The sequence below is a fragment of the Giraffa tippelskirchi genome, chromosome 9 (genome assembly GCF_054371585.1).
Source record: "Giraffa tippelskirchi isolate mGirTip1 chromosome 9, T2T-mGirTip1v1.2.pri, whole genome shotgun sequence".
Taxonomy (NCBI): Eukaryota; Metazoa; Chordata; class Mammalia; order Artiodactyla; family Giraffidae; genus Giraffa; species Giraffa tippelskirchi.
The window spans coordinates 56,085,385-56,113,172 of NC_137283.1; the positions used below are offsets into that span (position 1 = coordinate 56,085,385).

At 45.1% G+C, this 27,788-nt stretch overlaps 1 protein-coding gene and 1 long non-coding RNA gene across 3 annotated transcripts; one reads left to right on the forward strand and one right to left on the reverse strand.

Moving 5' to 3' along the window:
• The first annotated feature begins 160 nt into the window (after positions 1–160).
• CHCHD4 (coiled-coil-helix-coiled-coil-helix domain containing 4) lies at positions 161–6,790 on the forward strand. 2 transcript variants are annotated; one of them, XM_081530749.1, is made up of 4 exons: positions 161–338; positions 2,690–2,753; positions 4,943–5,041; positions 5,726–6,790. In XM_081530749.1, the coding sequence occupies exons 2-4, from the start codon at positions 2,732–2,734 to the stop codon at positions 6,019–6,021; spliced, it is 417 nt and encodes a 138-aa protein (XP_081386875.1). In that variant the 5' UTR covers positions 161–338; positions 2,690–2,731; the 3' UTR covers positions 6,022–6,790. The 2 variants fall into 2 exon arrangements, with proteins under 2 accessions (XP_081386875.1, XP_081386874.1); XM_081530748.1 differs by lacking the exon at positions 2,690–2,753.
• On the reverse strand, positions 3,944–27,271 carry LOC145521801 (uncharacterized). Its single transcript, XR_014065705.1, has 3 exons — positions 27,038–27,271; positions 12,536–12,615; positions 3,944–6,718 (listed from the first exon to the last, which is right to left on the reverse strand). It is a non-coding gene; the product is annotated as an uncharacterized LOC145521801 (long non-coding RNA).
• Between the last annotated feature and the right edge of the window lie 517 nt (positions 27,272–27,788).

Below are 27,788 nucleotides of genomic sequence, written 5' to 3' on the forward strand. Positions count from 1 at the left end.
GGGAAACGTAGTTCTGCGTCGGGTGCTTTCCGAAAGTTGCAACCTACCGACACCTCACTGACGCGCCCGCGCACTGCAAGCCATTCTGGGAAATGTAGTTCCTACTGCCTGAGGCGTGGCCGCGAGGCGTGCAGCCTGCCGGGAAATGTAGTTACCGGCTGAGAGCGCCGAACTGGAAGCGCCGAGGCAGGCGCGCGGCGGGCAGGCCTGGGGGGCGGGTCCGCGCGGGCCTCCGAGCCACCCGCCCCGCCGCGGAGAGGTCACGGCGTGAGGCCGCCGCCGCGATCGCCGCTAGGTCGGAACGCCGGGCTGCATCATGGCCTACTGCCGGCAGGAAGGTAGGATGGCGGGCTGCGTGGAGACGGCCTCCGAGGGCCTGCAGGGGACACGCGGTCCGTGCAGCCCCCCACTGAGGGCGCGGGGCACAAGTTCTCGGGAGGAGGGTGCGGGTTGGCGGCGGGGTCGCCAGCCCCACTTTTCGGATGAGAATACCGAGGCCCGCGGAGGAGCAAGGCTGTCTGGGGTCCCCGAGAGCCTCGAACCCGGACTTCGGAGGGAACAGCACGTGGGGGGCACTCGTAAACTAGGCCCGGGGATTAGGGCGGCGCGAGCGCGCTGCCTGTGGCTGGTAACGGGAAGTGTGTTGATTACTAATTATGTTGTTACGCCGCTCGCCACACACCACGTGTTCCCTTTTGCACCGCCTCTAACCGTCCGGAAAGGTCGCCCCTCGGTGGGCGCGGCGCTGGCGGTGGAGTGCCGCCGGAGGGCACGGATCAGGCCCTGCTCCAGGAGCCTTGAGTGGCCTGTCTCGCAGCGACTTTCCTAAGTCAGGCTCTGCTCTTACCCGAGAGTAAACCAAGACCCAGAGGTGACTTGGCTGAGCCACGCGGCCGGCTACTCGCGGAGCTGGGCTTGGAGCCCCGCGGTCTGATTCCAGAGCTTCCCCGTCTGGTGCCCAGTGGACTCCAGGGAGCCCTCCGCTGGGAAGACATCCCGCAGAAAAAAAACAAAAGTTGGTCCCCGCCTACGGTCTCTCAACCTAGGAAGTCTCCAGGCCGAAGGCCTCCCCGCGCAACCACGAACTGTCCCTGAGCTGACACCCAAACCCTCCAGGGCCCAGTTGTCCAGTCTTGTAAAATGAGAAGTTAGTCTTCATTCATTCCGCAGATATTCATGAAATACCGTCTCCATGCCAGGTGTGTGTGGCGGGGGCGGGGTGGATATCTGAGACTGAAGTTCCAGAGAAGTGGAACTCCCCGGAAATTCTCTAGTGAATACTGTAGCTCCCTCAGTTATTTCAGGAAATCCTAAGCCCAGAGATGGAGGTGACCTGCCCAAGGTCATGCTTCAGTTAGGAGAAGCGTGTCAAGCTTCAGCTCACGGCTCAATTTAAAATGCTAAGCCTTTTACCAGTGGCCTCCCCTGGTGGCTCAGATGCCAGTGCAGGAGACTGGAGTTCCATCCCTGGGTGGGGAAGATCTCCTGGAGGAGGAAAGTGAAAGTCGCTCAGTCCTGTCCAACTCTTTGGGACCGCATGGACTATACAGTCCATGGAATTCTAATAAATGGCAACCCACTCCAGTATTCCTGCCTGGAAAATCCCATGGACAGAGCAACAGTCCATGGGGTTGCAAAGAGTCAGACACGACTCAGCGACCAAACAATTTCCCAGTACCCCATTCTGCTTCTGGAACCCTCCTTCCCTGGGTCGCAAAGCCATAATACTCAGTGATGTCTCTGAGAAGTAGTTTCCATTAATTGATATTGAACTCTGCCATGAGCAGAAGTCCTCTGCCCTCACCAGTTTTGTTAGAGTAGGTCTCTTGTTTTTGATTTCATCCTTCTGAGTCTAATTTACTCCTTTATGTAGCAAATTTTTTTTAGCCTTTTGGGTATAATGAGGCTATAATCCTCATTCTTGTGGGTTTCTAACAGTCACATGTTATCTGGGAAGTAGAGGTAAGTGTTCAGACCCGTATCTTTTCCTGGATCAAAGATCTCTTTCTTTCTTTGGGAATAAGAATTAAAAGCACTTACTTTAGGCCTTGTCTAGTTTTTATCTATCCATGCCGCTTTCCCTTCTGTCCCCAACTTCTTGTTTTTCTACCCACAGATTCTTTATGCTTCCCATGGGACTAGAGAATGGATCCCAGCTCCTTCCTGATTAAGGCTTATGTGATGGAGGCCTGATCTGGCTCCTGCCAGTCTCTGCGCACCTGTCCCTGTCCAGCCAGGCTGGCCTCTGGCTGTCCCCTTTGGCTGGTGCATCCCTCCCCCAGCTCTTCTCACGGCTGCTCCCTCATCCTTTAAGATTCAGTGCAGATGCCACCTCCTCAGTGAGGTCCTCCCTGGCCTTTGTGTCTTCCACATCCTAAACTCTCTGAAGTTATCTGGTGTATTTTTGTCCTCTTTCGGCTTGTTTGTGTTGCAGCAGGCTGAGAGCATTAGATGGGCCACATCCCTGGCAGCATTACCCAGTGAACCGGGACACACTGCTGCCCTCTGTTCTGAGGGAATCACTTGCCCGTGCACTTGTCTTCAGGGGTCCGCCCCCTGAAGGCCATAGTTGGTCATTCAAGGTGTTGGGCAGCATGGACTCAGGCTGGCTCCCTGGCCCAGGGCCACACTGCTTCCGTCTTTGTTCCTCCTTTTCTAATGCTGGTCCTGCTCTTTCTTCTTCTGTCAGCAAACAGTTACTGAGCACCTGTGATGTGCCATCCCTGATCACATGGCAGAGGCAGTTGGCACAGGTGGGTAGTCTGCCCTGTGGCATGGTGGAGGCAGTGGAGGGGGCAGGTTGGATGTGCCGAGAGATGATGTGTTCTAGGGGAATTGAGACCACCCAAGAAAGGTTTTATTTTTTTTCCTGTAACCTACTTCATGGTGATAGCCATCTATCCTCCATACTTTGCCGGGTCTGGGGTCTTCATGTCTGAACTCAGAGTTCATTTCCCCATTCACTTTTCCAACAAATACTGATTACTCACTATGTCTCGGGCACTGTACTAGGCTCTGAGGGACTGCAGTGAATGGAACAGACACATCCTTGCCCCTGAGGAGCTGACATTTCAGCTGGGGAGATGGGTGGTAAACAGATACGAAATTGTGGGTGAGAAAAGGTGGGGTAAGGGCAATGGGGAGAAATGAAGGAAGATGCCACCTAAACAGGAGGTCTGAAGTCAGGGAGAGGTGGCTGTGAGGTATCTGAATACGCTCCTGGACAACAGAATGGCCTGGCAGGTCCCCGAGGTAGGCGTGTGCTCAGCGTCTTCAAGTAGAGTAGAAGCAAGGAAATGCTGAATGGAGGGAGCGGGTGGGGATGGTGGTGTCCTGCAGGTGAGGGATGTGGGTCTTTGTGGATGGACTTGAAGGCACAGAATACAGCTGCAGATCCGGGGTGTTGCCTGTCTCACCACTCCGTCCTTCCTCTGTCCTCAGCCACCCCTGAGCTCCTGCTTTGAGAACCCCCAGGGCCTCCGACTCCCAGCGCTTCCAGGCTCTGGGTGGGGACTGCCCCTTCTGGGGACTCTGCGGGCACCTTTCTTCAGTCTTTCAGGCAAGAGCACTTCTCTACCCGTTTTCCCACTTCCAATCCTTCCTGACATCTCCGCCCCCCCCTTCTCTCTTCCCAGAGATGTTTGTCATTTGATGCCGCTGAAAAAGTTACTGTGTTTTGAGCGGAATTTCAGGTGCAAGTAGAAACTCACTTCACCTCCTTGTTTTCCCCGAAGTCTCTTGACCCTTGCCCTAACGAGGGAGGGAAGTGGGTTGAGCTGGGAGGTACCTGAGATCACACAGCTGTTGTGTGCTTGAACCCGGACTTGAACCCCAGTCCTGAGCCTCTGGGATACGGCTGGCACCGGGAGCCAGGACCCCCCACACTGGCCTTACCTCGCCTGCACCGGGCCGTGCTTGTGGTCTTCCTGCAGATGGTGTCGAGCCCTGACTGTTAACTGGTCTATTCAACCAGCATGACCATCGGGTACCAGGGCTGGAGATACAAAGATAAGTCACTGCCCAGGCTTGGACCCCTTGGCTCTGGGCCTAACACCAGCTTCCGCACTGGGCTGGGCCTGGCTGAGACCTTGGTAAACAAAACTGTCAGAGCTGAGCTGAGCAGTTGTGTCAGTGTATGTCTTCTGCTTAGCACAGCACTTTTGTGGACTGCTTTCGAGTGTTCTGAACTCTAGCCGGGATCACCGAGGTCTTTAGGTTCTTCAGCGTGCCCTGGCTGCCTGGCCCCAATCCTCTCCCAGGCCATATGGGACAAGACGCCTTCTCTGAGGTCAAATGTGGGGTGCTGGAGCAGAAACCCCAAGTGTTCTGGAGCGGGCCGTGGTCCTGTGTGTGCGGAGTGTCAGCTGTCATCGCTGTCCCCTGCCTGGGAGACTGTGAGGGGAGGCTGTACCACCCCCACACCTTCCCGCTGTCCCCACCCGCACGCCTCTCTGAGCTTCATACGGTCACCCTGGTGCTCTTCCCAAGCCTCTGCCGGAGGAGCCCGGTGGGCGGAGTGTCATCTGAAGGCGCCTGCTGGCAGGTCCCTCGGGGCCTGGACGTGGTGCTCATAGGCGACGGGAAGGAACAAAGCTGTGGGAGCCATGGGAGTTCTGAGCAGGGCAAGACCGCCTGTTAGATGTCAGCAGACGTGGAGACTGGGGGAAGCTGCATTTGAGGGGTTGGGGCGTCTCGTCTCCCACCTGAGGATGCACAGTGGCACCGATAGGTCCCGTCTCCCTCCTCCCTATTCCAGCCACAGGCGCGTGGTGCACTGGTGGCCGCTAGACTGTCCCCCAGGTCGGCAGTGAGCGGGTCCCGAGGGGAGCGCATCAAGGTTTCAGGTGGGACAGGCTTCACACGAGGCTTCCATGGCTGCTTGGGTTCAGGCTGAGTCACAGCTCCTGGTGAAACGTGGCTCTCTCTGTTCTCCAAACTCTAGGGAAGGATCGAATCATATTTGTGACCAAAGAAGACCATGAGACTCCAAGCAACGCAGAGCTGGTGGCCGATGACCCCAATGATCCGTACGAGGAGCATGGTGAGCGCGGGGGCCAGGGTCGGGGGTGGCAGTCCGATGTTCCTGGCCACGGCTGGGTGTCCGCCTCAGCCACCACTGCTCCCAGGACACAAGTGCGTCTCCCTCGGGTGGGAGGGGCCATGCACGGACCTGGCCATCAGGCCAAACCTAGGAGTTGCTTCTGAGTTTTGAACAGTTTTCCACTTTGACAAAATGGAGGAGCCTCAGTGCTCTGACATGCCCACTGCCCCTTGGACACCATCCAGCCTTGCTTTTCCAGTCCTCACGCTGTCCTGAGCTGAGAGCAGCCGAGGAGCAGGAGGGGTTGGAAGGGAGGGCGTGGGGGGTCCTGACCCATCTGTGTGGAAGGGGAAGACCAGGACTCCTCCTTCAAGCCCTTGGACTAAACGGTTTCCCCCGTGTAGTCCTGAGCACAGGCACGACCACAGCCCTGGGAGGCAGCTTAGCACACCTGTCAGTGCTGTACCTGGAGAAAGTCTCCCACAGTGACTTCTCTCCGACTGAGCCGAGAACACTCGGTGGGTTTGTGCCGGGAGTTTAAACCCCATCCCGAGGGAGAAGCAGGGCCACCAGCCAGTGCCGGCCAGGCAGCAGTTCGTCTTACTGTTATTTCCTATGAGGCCTGGGCTTGGGTTTGCTTTTTTTGAAACCTGTCTCACTTCCTTGCCCATCTTCCTGTCCCAGGACTGATCCTGCCAAATGGAGACATCAACTGGAACTGCCCATGCCTTGGGGGAATGGCCAGTGGCCCGTGCGGGGAACAGTTCAAGGCGGCCTTTTCCTGCTTCCACTACAGCAAGGAGGATGTCAAGGGATCGGACTGTGTGGACCAGTTCCGGGCCATGCAGGAGTGCATGCAGAAGTACCCAGACCTCTACCCCCAGGAAGAAGAGGAGGAGGAGGAGAAGCCAGCAGGTCCCTTACAGGAAGCAGCTGCCTCCGAGGCCAGCGCAACCAAAGAGGAGGAGGCGTCGAGCTAATGATGGCTGGGGCACTGGGCTCCAGCTGCCTTCAGAGCCCAGACGAACCTCTCCAAGAAAGTGTCTTTCCCCTCCGTTGTTCTGTGCACTGTAATGTACAAAATAAGTTATTGTGCTGATTGGGGGTCTTGGCCCCTTGCCATATATACACTGGAAAATGGGGCTGTATGTATGTGTATCTCACATGAACCTATTGGTGAATGTAGCTGCCACTTTTGAGTTCTCAGATTGTCCTGAATTTTGCCACTTGAAAATAATGTGCTGAATAATCTCAGCAACCAGAAATCACTATCTGGGAGTGACTCTTGTGAGTAAGCTGATTTGTTTTGATTCTTTGTGTTCCTTTTAGTAGATTTTATACCCAGTTGGAAAGTGAAATAGAAACAAAACGTTTTCCCTTACAAATGCTGGAGTGGGGCCATTCCTTGTAGCAGAGGTGAGATGATCAGACCCCGAGTATTTGAGGAGGCACTATGCTTCATTTCCGGTTCCTTCTGGTTTCCAGGTTTGCCTTGAGCTCCAGGTTTTCTGTGGTTAGAAAGCAGAGCTTTGGACCCTCTGAGTGAATCCCTTTTGTAAGTGGAAATAAAGGCTGATTTTTGATGTTCTTATTATTCCAAAAGCTCTGCTCCGGGACCGTGTTGACACTGGTTCTGTCTCAGCCTGTTCAGATGCAGTGCTCCTGAGAGGTGGGGACCTAATCATCACCAGAGTAGGAGGCAAGAGAGGAAACAGTATCGATTAAAAGGAAAACATGGTTTCTACCTGACTGTGAGTGTGTCCTCTGTTTTTACTAATTAAAAGTATTTCTGATACAAGGAAATGGGAATTGTGAAAAACTCAATTGAAATTCTCTGAAGACACCGGTAGGTCAGTTTGAGTCAAGTTTTCTGTATTGCATTCAAACAAAGCTCAGGTGATTTTGTCTGTGAACAGATGCTCTCACATGGGCATTGCCGTCAACGTTTCTGTTGTATTTGTCAGAAGTGAGTCACAGCCCACAGTGCCCAAGGGACATGGAGACACAGCACAGGAGGCTGCCTCTGACACCAGAGAGTAAGCCTGCAGGCCCAGCTCAGGGCGAGGGCGTGGGGGCAGGAAGCTGGAGTGGCCAGGTTTGGAAGCCGTGACACCTGCAGAAGCCCTGGGACTTCTTTGAACCGCAGGCAGAGCCTTGCACGTTTAACAGTCATACTTTTTCTGGAAACATTTTGACCAAGACGTCACTGATCTGTGACCATGTCTCGGATTGCATGCATTCAGGGAACCTCTACGGTCCATGTCCTAGGGATACAGGAAGGTGACCCATCTTGTCCCCAACTGCATGAAGATACAGTCTAGCCAGGGGTCAGCATTTACTTAAAAGCAGAAAAGTAAGGAGAAACGCAGATCCCGGGGGTTAGGACAAAATGTCCAAGTAGAAGGACCTGAGCTCACCTTCTCTCATGAAAACACCAAAATCACAAATAACTGCTGAACAACCTTTGACGAAAAAGGATAGTCTATGTCCAAAGAAAATGAAGCCACTGCAAGATGGTAGGGAGGGGTGCATTCACAATATAATCAAGTATCACACCCACTGCTAAGTCGCTTCAGTCGTGTCTGACTCTGTGCGACCCCATAGATGGCAGCCCACCAGGCTCCCCAGTCCCTGGGATTCTCCAGGCAAGAATACTGGAGTGGGTTGCCATTTCCTTCTCCACTGAGTGACTTACAAACTGGAATATATCGCAGAGGTTCTCCCACAGGAGTTAGAGTTCTGAGAGCCTGGGGGTCTGGCATTGGGAGGAGGAGCCCCAAGAACATTTGGCTTTGAGGGCCAGTAGGGCTTGATCACAAGAACTCCATAGGACTGGAGGTAACAAATGCCACTCTTAGAGGGCACACACAAGTCTCGTGCACACTGGGACCTGGGGGAAAAACTGACTTCATAGGAGCCTGGGCCAGACCTACCTGCTGGTCCCAGAGGGTCTTCTGGGAGGCGGGAGGTGGTGTGGCTCACTGCAGGGATGAGGACACTAGTGACACAGGTACTGGGGAGTAATCATTGGTGTGAGCTGCCCTGGAGGTCACCATTTTGGCACTGAGACCTAACCCCACCCATCAGCCCTTAGGCTCAAGTGCTGGGTTGCCTCAGGCCAAACAACCAACAGAGTGGGATCACAGCCCCAGCCGTCAGCAGGCAGACTGCTTCAAGTCTTCCTGAGCCCTCAGCCACCTCTAAACAATCCTTGACATGACGCTGTCCACCAGGGGAGTCAAGACCCAGCTCTGCCCACCAGTGGGCAAGCACCAGTCCCTCCCACCAGGAAGCCTGCACAAGCTTCTCTGACTAGCCTCACCCACCAGAGGGCAGACACCTGAAGCAAGAGGAACTACTATCTTGCAGGCTGCAGAATGGAGACCTCAAACACAGAGGATTAGACAAAATAAGATGGCAGAGGAATATGTGTCAGACGATAGAACAAGATAAAACCCCAGAAGAATGACTAAATACAGTGCAGATAGACAATCTACCTGAAAGAGAATTCAGAGTAATGATAGTAAAGATGATCTAAGATCTCACAAAAAGAATGGAAGCCCAGACTAAGAAGATACATGAAACGTTTAACAGTGAGCTAGAAGATTTAAAGAACAAACAGAACTGAACAATAACTGCAATGAAAAATACAGCAGAAGGAATCAATAGAATAAATGAGGCAGCAGGATGGAAAAGTGAGCTGGAAGACAATAGTGGCAATCACTGCTATGGAACAGAATAAAAGAAAAAAAATGAAATGAGGACAGTTTAAGAGCCCTCTGGGACAACATTGAATGCACCAGCGTTCACATTATAGGGGTCCCAGAAGGAGAAGAGAGAGAGAAAGAGCCTGAGAAAATACTCAGAACAGATAATAGCTAGAAACTTCCCTAACTGGGAAAGGAAATAGTCACCCAAGTCTAGGAAGTACAGTTAATCCCAGGCAGGATAAACCCAAGGAGGAACACTCCAAGACACATAGTAATAAATTGCTATTAATAAAAATTCATGACAAAGAGAAAAATATTAAAAGCAACAAAGGAAAAAGAACATACAAGAGAATACCTATAAGGTTAACAACTGGTTTTTCAGCAGAAACTCAGGCTAGAAGGGAGTGTTGTTGTTGTTTACTTGCTCAGTTGTGTCCAGCTCTTTGCGACTCCATGGACTGTAGCCGTCAGGCTCCTCTGTCCGTGAGATTTCCCAGGCAGGAATACTGGAGTGGGTTGTCATTTCCTTCTCCAGGGGATCTTTCCGGCCCAGGGATCGAAACCCCATTTCCTGCCTTGGCAGGCAGATTCTTTCCCACTGAGCCACCAGAGAAATCTGACAGAAGGGAGTGGCATGATATATTTACAGTGATGCAAGGGAAAAACCTACAACCAAGAATACTCTACCCAACAAGTCTCCTGTTCAGATTTGATAGAGAAATCAAAAGTTTATACAGAAAAGCAAAAGCAAGCAGCTCTTAACCACTGGACCACCAGGAAAGTCCCTATTTTTCTGCTTTTTAAAAAGCTGTGGAAAAATAAACGTAACAGAAAGTTTGTCATTTTCACCTTTTTCAAGTCTGTGGCATTAAGTCCACTCACACTGTGTAGCCGACATCACTATTCATCTCCAGGGCTGTTTCACCTTCCCAAACTGAAGCCCTGTCCCCATTAAACAGCAGCTCCTCTCCCTGCCCCTCCCACTGTCTATGACTATGGCTTGGACTCCTCTAGGGACCTCACATGAGTGGGGTCACATAACGTTTGTCTTTCTGTGACTGGCTTATCTCACTTGGCATAACGTCCTCCAGGTTCATCCATGCTGTCACACGGACACTTGGGTTGTTCCCACCTTTCGGCTTCTGTGAACAGTGCTGCCGTTCTAGTGCTGCCATGTCCACCTTCCAATCTATTTTTAACATATCTGTCACCAATACTAAATTTTTAAAAATTTGACACTAACACGCTAGACACAATCAATGTCTTAGAGCCAACTTTTGTCATTCACATTATTTGTAAAGTCTGTGTACTGCTAGGTCATTTTGAGTAACATATGGCATTCTTCTGGTCTTCTCTGGTGGCTCAGGTGGTAAAGAATCTGCCTGCAGTGCAGGAGACCTGGGTTCTACTCCTGGGTCGGGAAGAGTCCCTGGGGATTCTTGCCTGGGAAATCCCATAGACAGAGTAGCCTAGTGGCCTACAGTCCATGGGGTCGTAAAGAGTCAAACATGACTGAGTGACTAACACTTTGACTTTTGATGGCATTCTTACAACATAAGGTAAGTATACCTTATTAAAATTTTAATATATCTTTTAAATTTTATGCATTTATTCTCTCGATGGCTTTAGATAGTTTCTGACTTATTTCTAACCTATTGAAAGTCATGCTGGTGGGGACAGCCCTGTACAGTCTCCCTGTGCACAGATACCTCTTCAGAGACAGAAGTACTCAGTTGTAGAATGTACACATTCCTATTTTATTTGATTTTCTGAATTTCCCTATAAAGTTGCTCTGCCAATTTATATGGTCAGATATTTGGAACCAAGAAGGGAAGACTTTCCATTATGATGACACATTATAGTGATTCCTCCTTATCTGAAATTTCACTTTTTGCTTTTAGTTACCACTGTCAATCTCAGTCCAAAAATATTAAATTAAAAAATTCCACAAATAAAAAACTTATTCATAAGTTTTAAACTGTGCACAGTTCTGAACAGCATGATGAAGTTTTGTACCATCCTGTTCCCTCCTGCCCAGGAAGTGAATCATTCCTCTGTCCAGCACATCCATGCTGGTTACCTAGCAGTCTCTGTTATCAGATCCACGGTATCACAATGTTTGTGTTCAAGTAACCCTTATTTTACTTAACAATGTCCCCAAAGTGCAAGAGTAGTGATACTCTGGCAAATTGGATATTGTCTTACTATGTCTAATTTATAAATTTAACATCTTCATAGTTATGTTTGTATAGGAAAAAGCGTAGTATAGGTAGAGGACATTTGAGGTATCCACTGGGGGCCTTGGCATATATCTTTCCCCATCCACTTCAGAGTGGGACTACTGAGTCATTTTCTTCTCCTTCAAAATCACTTAATGGAAAATATACTTAATTTACCTGATTCATGTACCCCAAATTTGAAATCTGTGATAATTCAATGACTGGATTAAAATTCTACTTAGCTAATATTTTGGGAAGAAAGCTCTCAGTGAGAACATCATCACTTAACATTTGGGGGGAAGGAGCAGTGAAAAATCCTTTAGAAGATAAACTATTATTGAGCAAGAGATAAAATAAGCTTGTCTAAACTACAATAAATTTTCTTATTTATTACAGAAAATTCAGTGAGACTACAACAAAGAAATTTCTTAGTTCTAGAGGCTTTAATAAATTTAACGTAATGAAATCTTTTAAATAGTATCTGGAGTTAAATTCAATACCCTCTCCTCCATGCTGATGAGTTAGTAAAGAATAACTCTAAGGTTAACAGATCAGCTAAGAGAAGATGCTGTGTGTTTGTGTGCTCAGTCACCCAGTCGTGTCTGACTCTGCGACCCATGGCCTGTAGCCCACCAGGCTCCTCTGTCCATGGGGTTTTACAGGCAAGAATATTGGAGGGGGTGCCATTCCCTTCTCCAGGGAATCTTCCCAACCCAGGGATCGAACCTGAGTCTCTTGCATCTCCTGCATTGGCAGGAGGAATTTTTACCACTGGGAAGCCCCAGATATCAAGGAAAAATTTCCCTAAGGACATATAAAATGTAGTTAGATAGATGGACCCCTGTGCTTATCTATGATAATATTCCTATGCTGAACCATGAAAAACACCATGCTTTATTTTACCCACAAATTTAAACTTAATCTACCATTTTAGCATCTCCTTACATCCTGGAATGTTTTAAAAAGCGTAATATGTGCCTGGCCTAAGTTTAAAAAAATATCTGCGTGGTAGTGAAAAGCCTTCCCTGGTAGCTCAATTGGTAAAGAATATGCCTGCAGTGCCGGAGACCCAGGTTTGATTCCATGGTCAGGAAGATCTCCTGGAGAAGGAAATGGCAACCCACTCCAGTATTCTTGCCTGGAAAATCTCATCGACAGAAGAGCCTGGTGGGCTACAGTCCAAGGGATTGCAAAGAGTTGGACACAACTTAGCAAATAAACCAGTGAAAAGGAAGATGAAATCATTCTAATATAGAGAAGCCAAAAACATTTTATGAGAATGCAATGTCAGTTTCATGGAAATACATTCTATACAGAAAATCAGGTTACATTAATAGCATTTCTAGTATTCAGGTTTCTCTCTTAACTTGTGAATTACCAAAACAGGATATGAAAAGTTTTACGTCATAGAAATGAATGTAAGCCTAGGAATTCCTGGCTTTTTGAAATGGTTTTACTTACGTGAGCCTTTATTCAAGAAGAGTCACTCATCTAAGACAAGCTTCACTAAATACTAATTCTATCAAAGTTCAAAGACATTCCATGGTGCATTTAGAGATAAATACCTATGTCCAGGTTCTGATTCAGTGAAAGTCAGAATTTAGGATGCCTCCTCTGCTTCCTCTTCCACTTAGATTTTCCAAATCTGAAAAATCAAGAGACACTCAGCTGGATCTCTCTGCGTTGAGGCCACCAGGTGTGCTTATATGGAAAGATGGCTTTAGCTCATCTCTCCACAGACCAGTAATTTTGCTGTTGCATCAAAAGTCTGACAGTACCTGTCATGTCACAGGGAAGGAGGGAGTCCCCAAAGTAAAAGACTTCTTTCATCCTCAGAAAATGATACAGAAGCAACATGTAGATGAAAACTTTTTTGTGTATAGTTCTCAGTGTCCAAGGCCGTATGAATGTGGGTTTCTCATCAGGGGACCATCATGGAATATTCTCCAGTAAGTGATTTTAGAACCTCGGGCACTGCAAGGTGTGTGGACAGCTGCAAAGGGAGTGGCCAGCTTTGACTGCTGCCCTCAGCAGGGCAACCCCAGCCCCAGACTCCAGGTGGATTCCTGGTATAAGGCACGGCCTCCATGAAGCATTATTGCTGAAAGGGTTTAACTTGATCCAATTAAGGCTTTAGCTAGAGCTTTAATTGTTTTATCTTCTTCCAGAAGATAGAGGAGGTTGATTATAGTAATTAGCTGATATTTTTTCATTATTAAAGAGAAAAACCATTATGGAAATTACATCAGCCAACTTTGTTCTTTGAAAGAAATTCACCAGCTCCTGGAGACTCCAAATTAGCCCAGAGGGGATGTGACAACACTGGATGCCAGTCACCTGAGACTCTCCCTACCAGCATAGTCACAGCATAAGACAGCATCTTTACTTCCCTGGTGGCTCAGCTGGTAAAGAATCCACCTGCTGGGTTTGATCCCTGGGTTTGATCCCTGGGTTGGGTTTGATCCCTGGGTTGGGAAGATTTCCTGGAGAAGGGAAAGGCTACCCACTCCAGTATTCTGGCCTGGAGAATTCCATGTACTGTATAGTCCATGGGGTCGCAATGAGTCAGACATGACTGAGTAACTTTCACTTACCTGTTAACACTGGCAAAAACAAAAGTAAGGGAAGCTAATGGCTAGCCCAGCTTCCCAGGTAGCGCAGTGGTAAAGAACCCTCCTGCCAGTGTTTGATTCCTTGGTCAGGAAGATCCCCTGGAGGAAGAAATGGCAACCCACTCCAGTATTCTTGCCTGGGAAATCTCATGGACAGAGGATTCTGGCAAGCTACAGTCCATGGGGCTGCAAAGAGACAGACACTACTTACTGACTAAAACTAGAGTGTAAACTGTAAAAATGGATTTGGTTGACCTGATGATTGGAAAGGGCCAGCAAGACCTCAAACGGAAACTAAAAGGAAGGCGGAGTTTGTGCAGGTAACCAAGGCTCTATACAGTCACCTGTGTTCACTGAACAAGAGCTGGTCCTCAAGTTGTGCATGGCCAAGCCGGGAATTCTCCTAAATCTGCTATATTTAATATACGTTATTTTTTATAGAGATATAATTGACATATAACATTAGGTCGGGCTTCCCTGGTGGCTCAGTGGTAAAGAATATGCCTGCAGTGAAGGAGCTCCAGGAGACACAGGTTCCATCCCTGGGTCAGGAAGATCCCCTGGAGGAGGGAATGGCAACCCACTCCAGTACTGTTGCCTGAAGAATCCCATGGAGAGAGGAGCCTGGTGGGCTACAGTCCATGGGGTCGCAAAGAGTTGGACACGACTGAGTGACTGAGCATGCATACATGCAACATTATGTTAGTTTCAGGTGTACGACATAATGATTTGATATATGAATATACTGTGAAACGATCACCACAGTGAGTTTACTTAACACCCATATCCATAATTGTTACACATTTTTTTCTTGTGATTTTAAGTTTTAAGATCTACTCTGAGCAACTTTCATCAAATACGTAATACAGTATTATTAACTATAGTCACCATACTCTACATTACATCTCCTGCATCTACTTTATAACTGGAAATTTGTATCTTTTGATGCCCTTCACCCATTTTGCCCACCCACACCCTCGCCTTTAGCAAGCACCAGTTTAGAAAGCTCAGTGAATCCCATACAGGACAAATACTTAACAAACAAACTTCTTAAAACTAAAGGCAAAGAAAATATTTTGAAGTCTATCAGGGGAAAACTATGCATTTTGTGTAGAGGAAACAATATTCAAATTACAGTGTCCTTTAAGTAGTGAATGCATGAACAAATTGTGTTATTTTACTTATAACTTCTGAGAGCTTCTTTGAGTCTGTAACATCAATATCTGTGTTATCTTGGTTTTGGCATCTATGTATTTATTGTGCCTTAGTATATTGGTCACATTTTCCTGTTTCTTTATATGTTGAGTAATTTTGAATTGTGTTTTGGACTTCTGAATATTGTACTATGTTTTCAGTCCTGTTACAATCCTCTGGGGAATGTTTATGCTTTTGTTTTAGAGGAAAACTGAAAGTTCTGCTTCATCTTCTCTTTGGTCTGTTCCAGTCTCAGCTGTGTTGGTTCAGGTCTGTCCAGTGTGTGTACCCAGTTGTACCAAGACTTGTGAGGGGCAAACACAGAATTTAGTTCAGTTCAGTTATTTCAGTCACTCAGTCGTGTCCAACTCTTTGCAACCCCATGGACTGCAGCACACTAGGCTTCCCTGTTCTTCACTATCTCCCGGAGCTTACTCAAACTCATATACATTGAGTCGGTGATGCCATCCAACAATCTCATCCTCTGTCGTCCCCTTCTTCTGCCTTCAATCTTCCCCACCATCAGCATCTTTTCTAATGAGTCAGTTTTTTGCATCAGGTGGCCAAGTGTTGAAACTTCAGCTTCAGCATCGGTCCTTCCAATGAATATTCAGGACTGATTTCCTTTAGGATGGACTGGTTGGATCTCCTTGCTGCCCAAGGGTCTCTCAAGAGTCTTCTCCAACACCACAGTTCAAAAGCATCAATTCTTCGGTGCTCAGCTTTCTTTATAGTCAAACTCACATCCATACGTGACTACTGGAAAAACCATAGCTTTGACTAGATGGACTTTTGTTGGAAAACTAATGTCTCTGCTTTTTAATATGCTGTCTAGGTTGGTCATAGCTCTTCTTCCAAGGAGCAAGTGTCTTTAAATTTCATGGCTGTAGTCACCATCTGCAGTGATTTTGGAGCCCCCCAAAATAAAGTCTGTCACTGTTTCCATTGTCTTTCCATCTATTTGCCGTGGAATGATGGGACCGGATGCCATGATCTTTGTTTTTTGAATGTTGAGTTTTAAGCCAGCTTTTTCACTTTCCTCTTTTACTTTCATCAAGAGGCTCTTTAGTTCCTCTTCGCTTTCTGCCATAAGGGTGATGTCATCTGCATATCTGAGGTTATTAATATTTCTCCCGGCAATCTTGATTCCAGCTTGTGCTTCATTCAGCCCAGCATTTCGCATGATGTACTCTGAGTATAAGTTAAACAAGCAGGGTGACAATATACAGCCTTGACGTTCTCCTTTCCCCATTTGTAACCAGTCTGTTGTTCCATGTCCAGTTCTAACTGTTGGTTCTTGATCTGCATACAGATCTCTCAGGAGGCAGGTAAGGTGGTCTGGTATTCCCATCTCTTTAAGAATTTTCCACAGTTTGTTGTGATCTACACAGTCAAAGGCTTTGGCATAATCAATAAAGCAGAAGTAGATGTTTTTCTGGAACTCTTGCTTTTTAATGATCCAGCGGATGTTGGCAATTTGATCTCTAGTTCCTCTGCCTTTTCTAAACCCAGCTTGAACATCTGGAAGTTCACGGTTCACGTTCTGTTGAAGCATGGCTTGGAGAATTTTGAGCATTACTTTACTAGCATGTGAGATGAGTGCAGCTGTGCGGTAGTCTGAACATTCTTTGGCATTGCCATTCTTTGGGATTGGTAAGCTTTTAGGCACCCTCATTTAAAAAAAAGAAGGAGGACCCAAATAAATGGAATAATACATGATAAAGGAAAAGTTATAACTAATATCACAGAAACACAAAGAGTCATAAGAGAACTCTATAAATAGTCATATGACAATAAATTGGACAATCAAAAAGAAATAGATTCCTAGAAATAGATAATCTTCCAACACTGAATCAGGACAAATAGAAAATCTGAAAAGACCGATTACTATTATATAGTAATTATAGTAATCAAAACACTCCTAACAATGTCCGAGACCAGGATGCTTCACAGGGAACTTCCACCAAACTTTTAATGAGGAGCTACTACCTATTCTTTTCAAATGATTCGAAACTATTTGGGAGGAGGGAACACTCCCAAATTCATTCTACAAGGCCACCATTATTATGTTGTTACCGAAAGCAGACAAAGAGATTACAAAAAAAGAAAATTGCAGACCAATATCTCTGATAAATAGAGATATAAAAATCCTCAACAAAATATTAGCAAACCAAATTCAACATTACATTAAAAAAAAAATCACGCACCATGATCAAGGAGGATTATTTTCCCAGGGATGTAAGAATGGTTCGATATTTCAGAAATCAATCAATGTAGGACACCACATTAACAAAAGGACAGGAAAAAAAATCACACAATCATCTCAATAGATGCAGAAAAATCATTAGACAAAATTCAACATCCATTCATAATAAACTCTCCTATCAAACTGGGTATAGAGGGAACAAACCTCAATAAAATAAAGGTTATGACAAACCCACAGTTATCAGCATACTCAATGGTGAAAAGCCGAAATCTTTTTCTTTAAAATTAGAAACAAGACAAGGATGGTTACACCTGCTGCTTGTATTTAACATAGTATTAGAAGTTCCAGGCACAGTAATCAGACAAGAAATAAAAAGCACTCAGATTAGAAAGGGAAGAAGTAAAAAAGTCACTATTTTCTGATGACATGATACTATCTAGAGAACACACTAGAGTTTCCATCAAAAAACTATTAGAACTAATGAATGAATTGGTAAAGTTGCAGGATACAAGATTAACATACAAAATCTGTTGTTTTTCTATACACAATAATGAACTATAGGAAGAGAGAGCAAGAAAACAATGCCATTTAAAATTACATCAAAAAAAAAAAAAAAAAGAGAAAATGCCTAGAAATAAACATACCCGAGGAGGTGAAACACCTATACATTGGCAATGGTAAGACACTGATGAAGGGAACTGAAGATGATGACAAAGAAGCGGAAAGATGTTCTGTCTTAACGAATTGGAAGAAATCATATTGTTAAAATGTTCATACTACCCAAAAGAATCTACAGGTTTAATACCATTCTTATCAAAATACTCATGATATTTTTGTTTGCAGAATTAAAACAAGTAAGCCTTTAGGATTTTAATGTATATTGAACCACAAAAGACCCTGCATGGCCAAAGCAAACTTAGGGAAAAAAAGAAAGCTGACGATACCATGCTCTCTGACTTCGAACTATACTACAAAGCTATAGTAAACAAAACTGCCTGGTACAGGGACAAAAACAGACATACATATCACAGAGAGCTCAGAAATAAACCCATACACCTATAGTCAGTTAGTCTAGGACAAGGAGGCAAGAATACTCAATGGGGAAAAGACAGTCTCCTCAATAAATGGTGCTTGGGAAACTGGACAGCTACATCTAAAAGAATGAAATTGGAACATTTTCTCCCAACATATACAAAAGTAAACTCAAAATGGATTATAGACTTAAATATAAGACCTGAAATCACAAAACTTCTTGAAGAAAACACAAGCAGTATACTCTTTGATATTGGTCTTAGCTGCTGCTGCTGCTAAGTTGCGTCAGTCGTGTCCGACTCTGTGCAACCCCATAGACGGGAGCCCACCAGGCTCCTCCCTCCCTGGGATTCTCCAGGCAAGAATATTGGAGTGGGTTGCCATTTCCTCCTCCAGTGCATGAAAGTGAAAAGTGAAAGTCTCAGCAAAAAAAAAAAAAAAAATATATATATATATATATATATATATCTCCTCAGGTAAGGGAAACTAAAGCAAAAGTAAACAAATAGGACTACAAACTAAAAATATTCTGTGCAAAAACCCAAAGAGACCACTTATTGAATAGGAGAAAATATTTGCCAGTGCCATATCAGATAACAGGTTAATGCCCCAAATATACAAAGAACTCATACAACTCAACATCAAAAAATAAACAAACCAGTTAAAAAATGGGCAGAGGAACTGAATAGACATTTTCCCAAAGAAGACATACAAATGGCCAACAGGCACAATGAAAGATAGTCAACATCCTCATTGTAAGGCAAAGGCAAATCAAAACCATAAGATATTTCACACCTGGCTACTGTCAAAAACACAATAAATAAAAAGTGTTGGTGATGATGTGGAGAAAAGGGAACCCTCATGGTGGGAATGTAAATTGCTGCAGCCACTGTGGAAAACAGTAAGGAGGTTCCTCAAAAAACTAAAAAGACAACTGCCATATGACCCAGCAATTCCACTCTGAGATATTTATCCAAAGAAGACACAAACACTAATTAGAAAAGATATATGCACTTTATGTTCATTGCAGCATTATTTTCATAATAACCAAGATATGGAAGTAACCCAAGTGCCCATGTGGTTTATATATACACAACAGAGTTTTACTCAGCCATAAAATAAGAATGAAATCTTGCCATTTACAAGGCATGGTTGTACCAAGAGGGTAAGGGGAAATAAATCAGAGAAAATCAAATACTGTATGATTTCAGTTATATGTGGAACCTAAAAAACAAAACAGATGAACAAACCTAACAAAACAGAAGCAGAATCATAGACACGGGGAACAAACAGGTGCTTGCCAGAGGGGAAGGGGTGGGGGAAAAGAGAGAAATAAGTGAGGGAAATTAGAGGTACAAGCTTGCAGTTACAAAATAAATGAGTCATAGGGATGAAATGTAAAGTGTAGAGATTATAGTCAATAATTACATAATATCTTGGTATGTTGACAGATGGTAACTAGATTATTGTGGTGATCATTTTGAAATGTATAGAAATATAAAGTCACTGTGTTGTGCATCTGGAACTAACATAGTGCTGTAGGCCAACTGTACTTCAAAACTAAACAAACAAACGCATGGAACAAGAGATGAGATCTGTGGTTATCAGAGGTGAGTGGGAGGAGGGGAAGTGTGAATGGGATGAAGGTAGTTAAAAGGTATAAAATTTCAGTTATAAGACAGGTAAGTACTTGAGATGTAATGTACGACATGATAATATAATTAATGCTGCTGTATGTTATATAGGAAAGTTGTTAAGAGAGTAAGAAGAGTTCCCATCAGAAGGGAAACATTTTTTCCATTTCTTTAACTTTGTAGTGTATGAAATGATGGATGTTCACTAAACTTACTGTGGTCATCATTTCATGATGTATGTAACTGAAATCATTTGCTGTACACCTTAAATTTTTATAGTGCTGTGTGTCAATTATATCTCAAAAAACTGAAAGAAAAGAAAAGATATTGGAAGACTTGCAAAATGTAAAGAGTAAACATAATAAATAACTTACTCTTACTATATTTTTAAAAATAAATAGATGATCATCATAAAACTACCCAAATGTGATTACAAATATGGAATTTCAGCAAACTTCAAGCAGGAAAAATTCAAAGAAAACCATCCCTGGGCAGATCATGATTAAACTAAAGATAAAAATAATAGATACATATTGGGAAACAATGATTCAAATGACCATAGATTTCTCCTCAGCAATAACAGACATCAAAAGGCAGCAGAAGATATTTTTAAGAGCCACAAGGGAAAAAAAGAAGACGAAAAACCCTGTTTCATACCCAGAAACAATATACTTCAGGAACAACAGTAAAATGAATTAATTCTCAAAGTACAACTGAGAGGATTTGCCAACCAATCGGCTCCTGGAGGAATGCTGAAGAACTTCATGCCGAAGGGAAACATGGTACCTCAGAAATTAAAGGAGAGCGCAGAAATGGTAAACACCTGGGTGCCTAGGAAAGATTACTTTTATCTCTTCTTAGATTTTCATTCAAATACACAGAACAGTTTAAAGCAAAACATGTAACACAGACTAGTGGGAGTTTCACTATGTGTAATAAATGTAACAGCAATGGTGCTGTGATAAACCTATAGGGTATTGAGGTTTTGAGAAATTACATGAAGTGCTACTATGTTAATTCTAAACTGATTGGAAAAATTAAATATGTATATTGTAATACCCTGGGCTACAGCAAATAAAAATGTTCAAAGACATATTGCCAAAATGTCATTTGTTAATAGAATATTAATATTGTTCAAATAGGGACTTCCCCAGCGATCCAGTGGTTAAGACTCTGTGCTTTCAATGCAAGGGGAAAAGGTTTGGTTCCCGGTCAGGGGACTAAGATGCCTCATGCACACGGTGCAGCCAAAAAAAAAATTAAAAACATATATTATTCAAATATTCAAAAGAAAGCAGAGGAGAGAGAAAAATAAACAGAGGAGAAAAATAGAAAACACATAAAAAATGATAGATCCCAAAATGTTAAGATCATCTAAAGCATCCAAATAAATGCAAAGATGAAGAATGATTTTTGGAAGTCCATATTATCTGTATCCTAAGATAGGAACACTTTAATACAGAGTGAGACAGATACCACATAAAGAGTGAGCAGGAGAAGTTTCTTTTTAATGTCAGGCAAAATAAACATAGGGTCAATGCATTTACTTTTTAAAAACTGGGATAAAATACACAAAACAAAAAATGTAACATGTTCACCATGTTTAAATATATAGTATAGAGGCATTAAGTACAGACATATTGCTGTGCAAGCATACACACCACCCATCTCCAGAACTCTCTGCGCTTTGAATAACTGAAGCTCTGTCCCCATTAAACACAATTTCCTATCCACTTCCTCAACTCCTGGCACCCACCATCCTATCAGTACTTTCTGTCTCTATGACATTCACTACTCTAGGTCCTCATGTAAGTGGAATCACTCAGTATTCGTCCTTTTGTGTCTGGCTTATGTCACTCATCACAACGTCCTCAAGGCTCATCCTCACTGCAGCAGGAATCAGAATTTCCTTCCGACTCTCAGAGGCCCCTCCTCTTGTTTGCTCTTTGTCAGAACACACGGTTTCTGTTATCACTTCATGAGAGAAAAGAAATGGGAAACTCACCCTCATGCAGTGTGCATCTCCATAGCGCTCCCTCCATAACTGGCCCACTTTTGTTTACTTTTCAGAGTTTTTCAGAGTTGTCTTTTATACTTTGTCCAAAGATTTTTATCTGCAATTAGCAAGAGCAGTGGGTTTCACCATAGCACAAGTGAAACTTTTCCACTGCATTTTCACTTCAGTTTTTTAACTTTTCATTTAATTTCTAGAATTATCATGTGGATCTGGTAGTGATGAAAGTTTTCCTTTATGTTATTTTTGACTTCAGATTAACAAACGTATGTGATAAAGAATATATATTCTCTAGTTGTTAGTCCTCCAGAGCAAGAAAGAAGCAAATAACAATTCAATCATAAAACATTCTCCAGGGGAAGATGAGCTATATATGAGAGAAAAAAACTAAAATTTCAGTACACAGAAAAATCAAATAGCTGTTGAAATTAAAGAGGAAAGAACTATATATCTCTAAAAGTATAGATCCTGTAACGATCATGTATGTAACATAAGCATAAAAAACATTAAAGAAGTAAGTACGGGAATTAAAACATGAGCAGAGGTCAAAAGACTTTAAAAATACATAAAAATAAGTAAGGTTCCCATTTCTTCTGTCTCATGGATTTTTTTTCACCCATGAATTGGCCTGGAAGTAGTAATAGGAACCATATCCATCTGGCCGGAGGATACAGAAGAGATGCCATTGAGGGCCAGAGAATATGGGAGGGAATTCCAGAGGGGAGGACCCACAGAGGGGTCCTAATTCCGTGTATGTGCCTGCAGGTGTCTCAGCCTAACCCTGAACACACAGCTCACACCCACAACAAGAGCTAGTGGGTCCAACACACAGAAGCTGAACTAGACACATAGGTTGAACCACACCAGGCTAACTGCCTTCTACAGCAAAACATCTCAAGAGGGAGAGAACAGGACTGAAAATACAATACAACATTCAAAATGTCTAAATATAATTTAAAGTTATTCACTATACAAAGAATCAGGATAATGTGACCAATTTTATGGGATAAACATGATCAGTGGATGCCAAACCTTCACCATACAGATGCTGAAAATATTAGACATTTGTTATATCAGAAGATCAGATTTCAAAAATGGATTTAATGAAAAGCACGAAATTACAGAAAGAAGTCCAATTCACATTTCAGCACTATTCCAGATTTTTGGTAGAATGAGAAAGACTTCATTTTGTGAATTAGGGCTCAAATTCAATGCTCTTTCTCTCTATATGTAAGGAAATATTACGGAATTGCCATGTAGATGAGCGACTCTGTGACTCACTTATGACCCACATCTCAACATCTCTGAATCATGTTGGATCTTATAATCATTGAACTGACACAGCTTAATTGGGAAAATTTTTTTTAAAAGTCTTAGTGATACATAAAATCATGTTATTTCTTAAAATATGTAGCAATTCTAGTTTGATAATATGCGGTACATGACCCTTATAAAAATACATCTCTTTAAATTTGCTGTTTAAAAGTGAAGATACTGAAAGTTATAACTTCCAGTTATCACTGAAAAATATAACTGAAGTTATATCCTATTATATTCCTATTCCATTCAAATATATGGAATTTTTACTCTGTTACCTGAATTATTTAACATGGAAAAAATTATAAACTTTATCCTGAAGGCTCATCGTCTTATAAGTTTTTCTCTTTAGTTTGGTATCAAACAATATCAACTTTTGAATATGTTTATATGAGTTTCACATTTTCCAAATTAATAAAATAATTAGGTTTGTACACAAAAGAAATTTAGTGATGCACAAAGAGATTTCATTTCCAGATGATTTTCCCAGACTGGTTTTTCCACCTACATGCATCTCACCTTTTTTTTATTCACATGCATGAGTTCTTGCATGGTAAGGAACTTAGGTGCTTGCACACATTCTGATAAATTTAGTACATTAGTAAGGGTAGTGTGGCTTCCCAGGTGTCTCAAGTGGTAAAAAATGCAGCCATTATAGAAAACAGCAAGGAGGTTCCTCAAAAAATTAAAATAGAACTACCATATGATCCAGCAATTCCACTTCTGGGTATTCACTCGAAGAAAACAAAAACACTAATTTGAAAAGATATCTGTACCTCCATGTCCACTGCAGCATTATTTACAATAGCCAAGATATAGGAAAAAACCCTGTCTCCACCTATACATGAACAGATTTTTAAAATGTGATATATATATGAAATATATATAATGAAATATTATCCAGTCATAATAAGGAATTAAATCTTGTCTTCGTGACATAGATGGACCTTGATGGCATTATGCTAAGTAAAATAAGTCAGACAGAGAAGGATTGTACAAATACTATGTAGTTTCACTTATATGTGGAATCTAAAAAAAAAAAACAAAGAAACAAAACAACCCCCAACACCCCAGCTCTCTACAGAGAACAGATGTGATTATCAGAAGTGAGGGTTGGGGGGCAAAATGGGTGAAGGGGGTCAAAGGGCATAAATTTCCAGTTATGAAATAAATAAGTCCGGGGGATATAATGTAGAGCATGGTGACTATAGTTAATAATGCTGTATTGCAATTTGACTGCTGTTAAAAGAGTAAATCTTCAAAGTCCTTATCACAAGAAAACAAAGCATTTGTAACTATGTATGGTAGCAGATGTTACCTAAACTTATTTTGCAATATATACGGATAACAGACCATTATGTTGTGCACCTGAAAGTAATATGTTATATGCTAATTTTACCTCAGTATAAACATAAAACTATATTAATAAGTATGAAATCTTTGAGGTAAATGAGCTTCACTTTCCAGCTAAGGTTTTGTTGACATTATACTCTTGGGATTTCTGTCCAGAGTGCATTCTCTGTGGTTAATGAGGCATCTGAAAGCTTTTAAACATTGATTACATTCAGAAGATTTATATACATTATGAATTTTTCTTATTGAATAAGGGAGAATTTATTTTGAAAAGTTTTTCCCCATTAATTGCAGGTATAGATGATTTCCCTCCAGGATGAATTTTCCAATTCCTAATGAGGATCATTTAGAGTTGAAGACTTTCCTACACTGTCTGCACCCAACAGAGTTCTTACAACTGCTGAAAAAGAGTTGGGCTATAGCTGAAGGATTTCCCACATTTACTACGTTCATAGTTTAATGGATTGAATGGTGTCCCCTTCAAATTCAGAGGTTTTATAGTTGGTTAAACAGTAACCTCCAAAATTCACCCAGAACTTCAGAAGGTTATCCTATTTGGAAATGAAGTCTTTGAAGATATAATTATTTACGATAAAGTCGTACTAGACAAGGGTGGGTCCTAACTCCACTGACTGGTTTCCTTAAAAGAAGCAAGAGGACACACAGACACATAAGGAAGAACAACACCAAGGAAGGAAGCTGAAGGTTACCGGTGATCCGGAAGGCTGGGAAAGAGGCATGGGACAGACCCCTCAGAACCTTCACGAGGAACTAACCTCAACTACACCTGTTTTTCAGCTTCAGGTTTATTTGCTGAGCTGTGAGAGAATAAACTAATATGTGTTCAAGCCTGGGCGTGCATGCACGCTATGTCCATTCATTCGTGTCTGACTCTTTGTGACCTCATGGACTGTAGACCTCTAGGCTCCTCTGTCTATGGGATTCTCCAAGCAAGAATACCGGAGTGGGTTGCCATTTCCTCCTCTAGGGGATCTTCCCGACCCAGGAATCCAACCTGCATCTCTTAAGTCTTCTGCATTGGCAGGCAGGTTCTTTACCACTAGCGCCATCTGGGAAGCCCATTTATGTTTATATCTGGAAAATTAGTTAGATACATAAACTTCATTGAGAGGTGTGCTAAAAAGATACAAGCTGCTAATAAAACAAGTTTTAAGCGGCTTTCTAAAAAGCCCAACGGAGAAGGCAATGGCACCCCACTCCAGTACTCTTGCCTGGAAAATCCCATGGACGGAGGAGCCTGGTAGGCTACAGTCCATGGGGTCGCTAAGAGTCGGACACGACTGAGCAACTTCACTTTCACTTTTCCCGTTCATGCACTGGAGAAGGAAATGGCAACCCACTCCAGTATTCTTTCCTGGAGAATCCCAGGGATGGCGGAGCCTGGTGGGCTGCCGTCTATGGGGTCGCACAGAGTCGGACACGACTGAAGCGACTTAGCAGCAAAAAGCCCAACAACCGAGCCAGTTCCCATGTTCAGCGGGCGCTAGAGAAAGCCTTGCGCACAGTTCTGGCGCCATCTCGTGTCAACACTGAGCCGAGCACTTCTAAATATTCTAAACAAGAGGGGCGGGGGGGAGCAAAGAGCAGAGGGATGTAGCTAAGCGTTCCTGAAAATCTGGGGAGGGAAAGGAGATGCGTCTGGAAAGGCAGGCTGGGGCCAGCTCTGAGGGGGGCCTTTATCTCATTGGCACTGAAGGGCTCTTAGCACCTAAGTGACACGATCAAATGTGTGTTTTAGAACAAACCATCCTAGGAATACAGGCACGGACTGTGAGAAGGGATCAGATGGCCACGTGGACAGCTGGTCCAAGCTGTGCTTCTGCCTGAATTTTGGGGCCAGATCACAGGAATAGCTGCTTCCTACCAGAATACAAGCAGGGATTACTGGGTTATATGTTCGTGTCTAAGCCTCGCCTCCCCACCCCCCCGCCCCGCCCAACCCCCGGCTTAAACAGTGCCTTGCACATAACACTTTTTATTAGGAATTAAAAGGGGTGACATCTTACCACATAAAGACCACAGGATAATACTGCCGAAGTCCTTACCCCAAGCATCCCCCAAGCCCCTTTCTGAACATTCCGAGAGGCGGGCGTGTCCCCCCCATCTCACAAGTGACAACCGGGCTCAGTGAGGCCGTCCCCCGCCCGGGCCAAGGCCATCCTCCGACTCCGGACTCCTTCACCGCCCGGAGCCTAGGGAGCGCCTCCCGCCTCAGGTCCAAACGCCGGCGCAGCCCAGGCTCGGCTGGGGTCGTCTGTCCGTCCCACCCCCGCTCCGGACCGGGGACACATCCACCAGCCGACGAGGCGGAGACGCGCTTTTCCGAACAACCTGACGGGCAATTTCAGCCCCAGGAGACCTATCCCTCAGAACCCCTCCCAGGTTAACCGGACCCGAGGGCCCCAACCCAGAGAGGTGACACCCAGTCCCAGCAGACAGGGCACAAGGTCTCCACCATCCACCGCCCGAGCTGTGCAAACGGAGAAACCGAAGCCGCCACAGGAAAAGACTCCTCTGACGTTACCTCACGGGCCTGGCGAACGAAACGCCCCGCTTCCCCTGTTTAGCCTGAAAAGGCGGGGTCTAAACGCGAAGGACCACAGGACTTCCAGAGCAGCTTCACCCCTACCAAGTTCCGCCACCGCCTCCACTAGGCGGGACCCACTCAATCACCCTGCGGTCACCTGCTCCGCTCGCGGGGACTAGCTCGGCCCCGTTCGGCTCCGCTTGGCTCTCCTCAGCTCCGCTCGGCTCCGCTCGCCTCGCTCCGCTCTACCCGACAGGCTCTGTCCACCTGCTCGGCTCCGCTCGGCTCTCCTCAGCCCCTCTCGGCCCCACTCGGCTCTACCCGACAGGCTCTGTCCACCTGCTCGGCTCCGCTCGGCTCTCCTCAGTCCCGCTCGGCTCCACTCGGCTCCGCTCGGCTCTACCCGACAGGCTCTGTCCACCTGCTCGGCTCCGCTCGGCTCTCCTCAGCCCCGCTCGGCTCCGCTCGGCCCTGCTCGGCTCTACCCGACGGGCTCTGTCCACCTGCTCGGCTCCGCTCGGCTCTCCTCAGCCCCGCTCGGCTCCACTCGGCTCCGTTCGGCTCTACCCGACGGGCTCTGTCCACCTGCTCGGCTCCGCTCGGCTCTTCTCAGCCCCGCCCGGCCCCGCTCGGCTCCGTCGGCCCCACTCGGCCCCGCTCGGCTCTACCCGACGGGCTCTGTCCACCTGCTCGGCTCCGCTCGGCTCCGCTCGGCCCACCTGCTCTGCCGCTATCGACCCGTGGAACAATCGCGATCCGCGCGCTCCCTGGCTGGGCGGTACAGTCCTTGACGGGTCCAGCTCAGCCCTATTCGGCCCCCCTTCGGCTTGTGTCCCTCACAGCCGTCTCCACCCGCAGCCTTGTCGCCTTCTCCGGTCACCCGAGGAGCCCCCTCCCCCTGCCCCTGC

Bases quoted from the DNA above. Each gene is read 5' to 3' on its own strand.
- CHCHD4 (XM_081530749.1), top strand. From the start codon at position 2,732: ATGGCAGAGGCAGTTGGCACAG. The intron at 2,754-4,942 runs GTGGGTAGTCTG...TCCAAACTCTAG, and splicing joins GGCAGAGGCAGTTGGCACAG to GGAAGGATCGAATCATATTT. The intron at 5,042-5,725 runs GTGAGCGCGGGG...TTCCTGTCCCAG, and splicing joins TGATCCGTACGAGGAGCATG to GACTGATCCTGCCAAATGGA.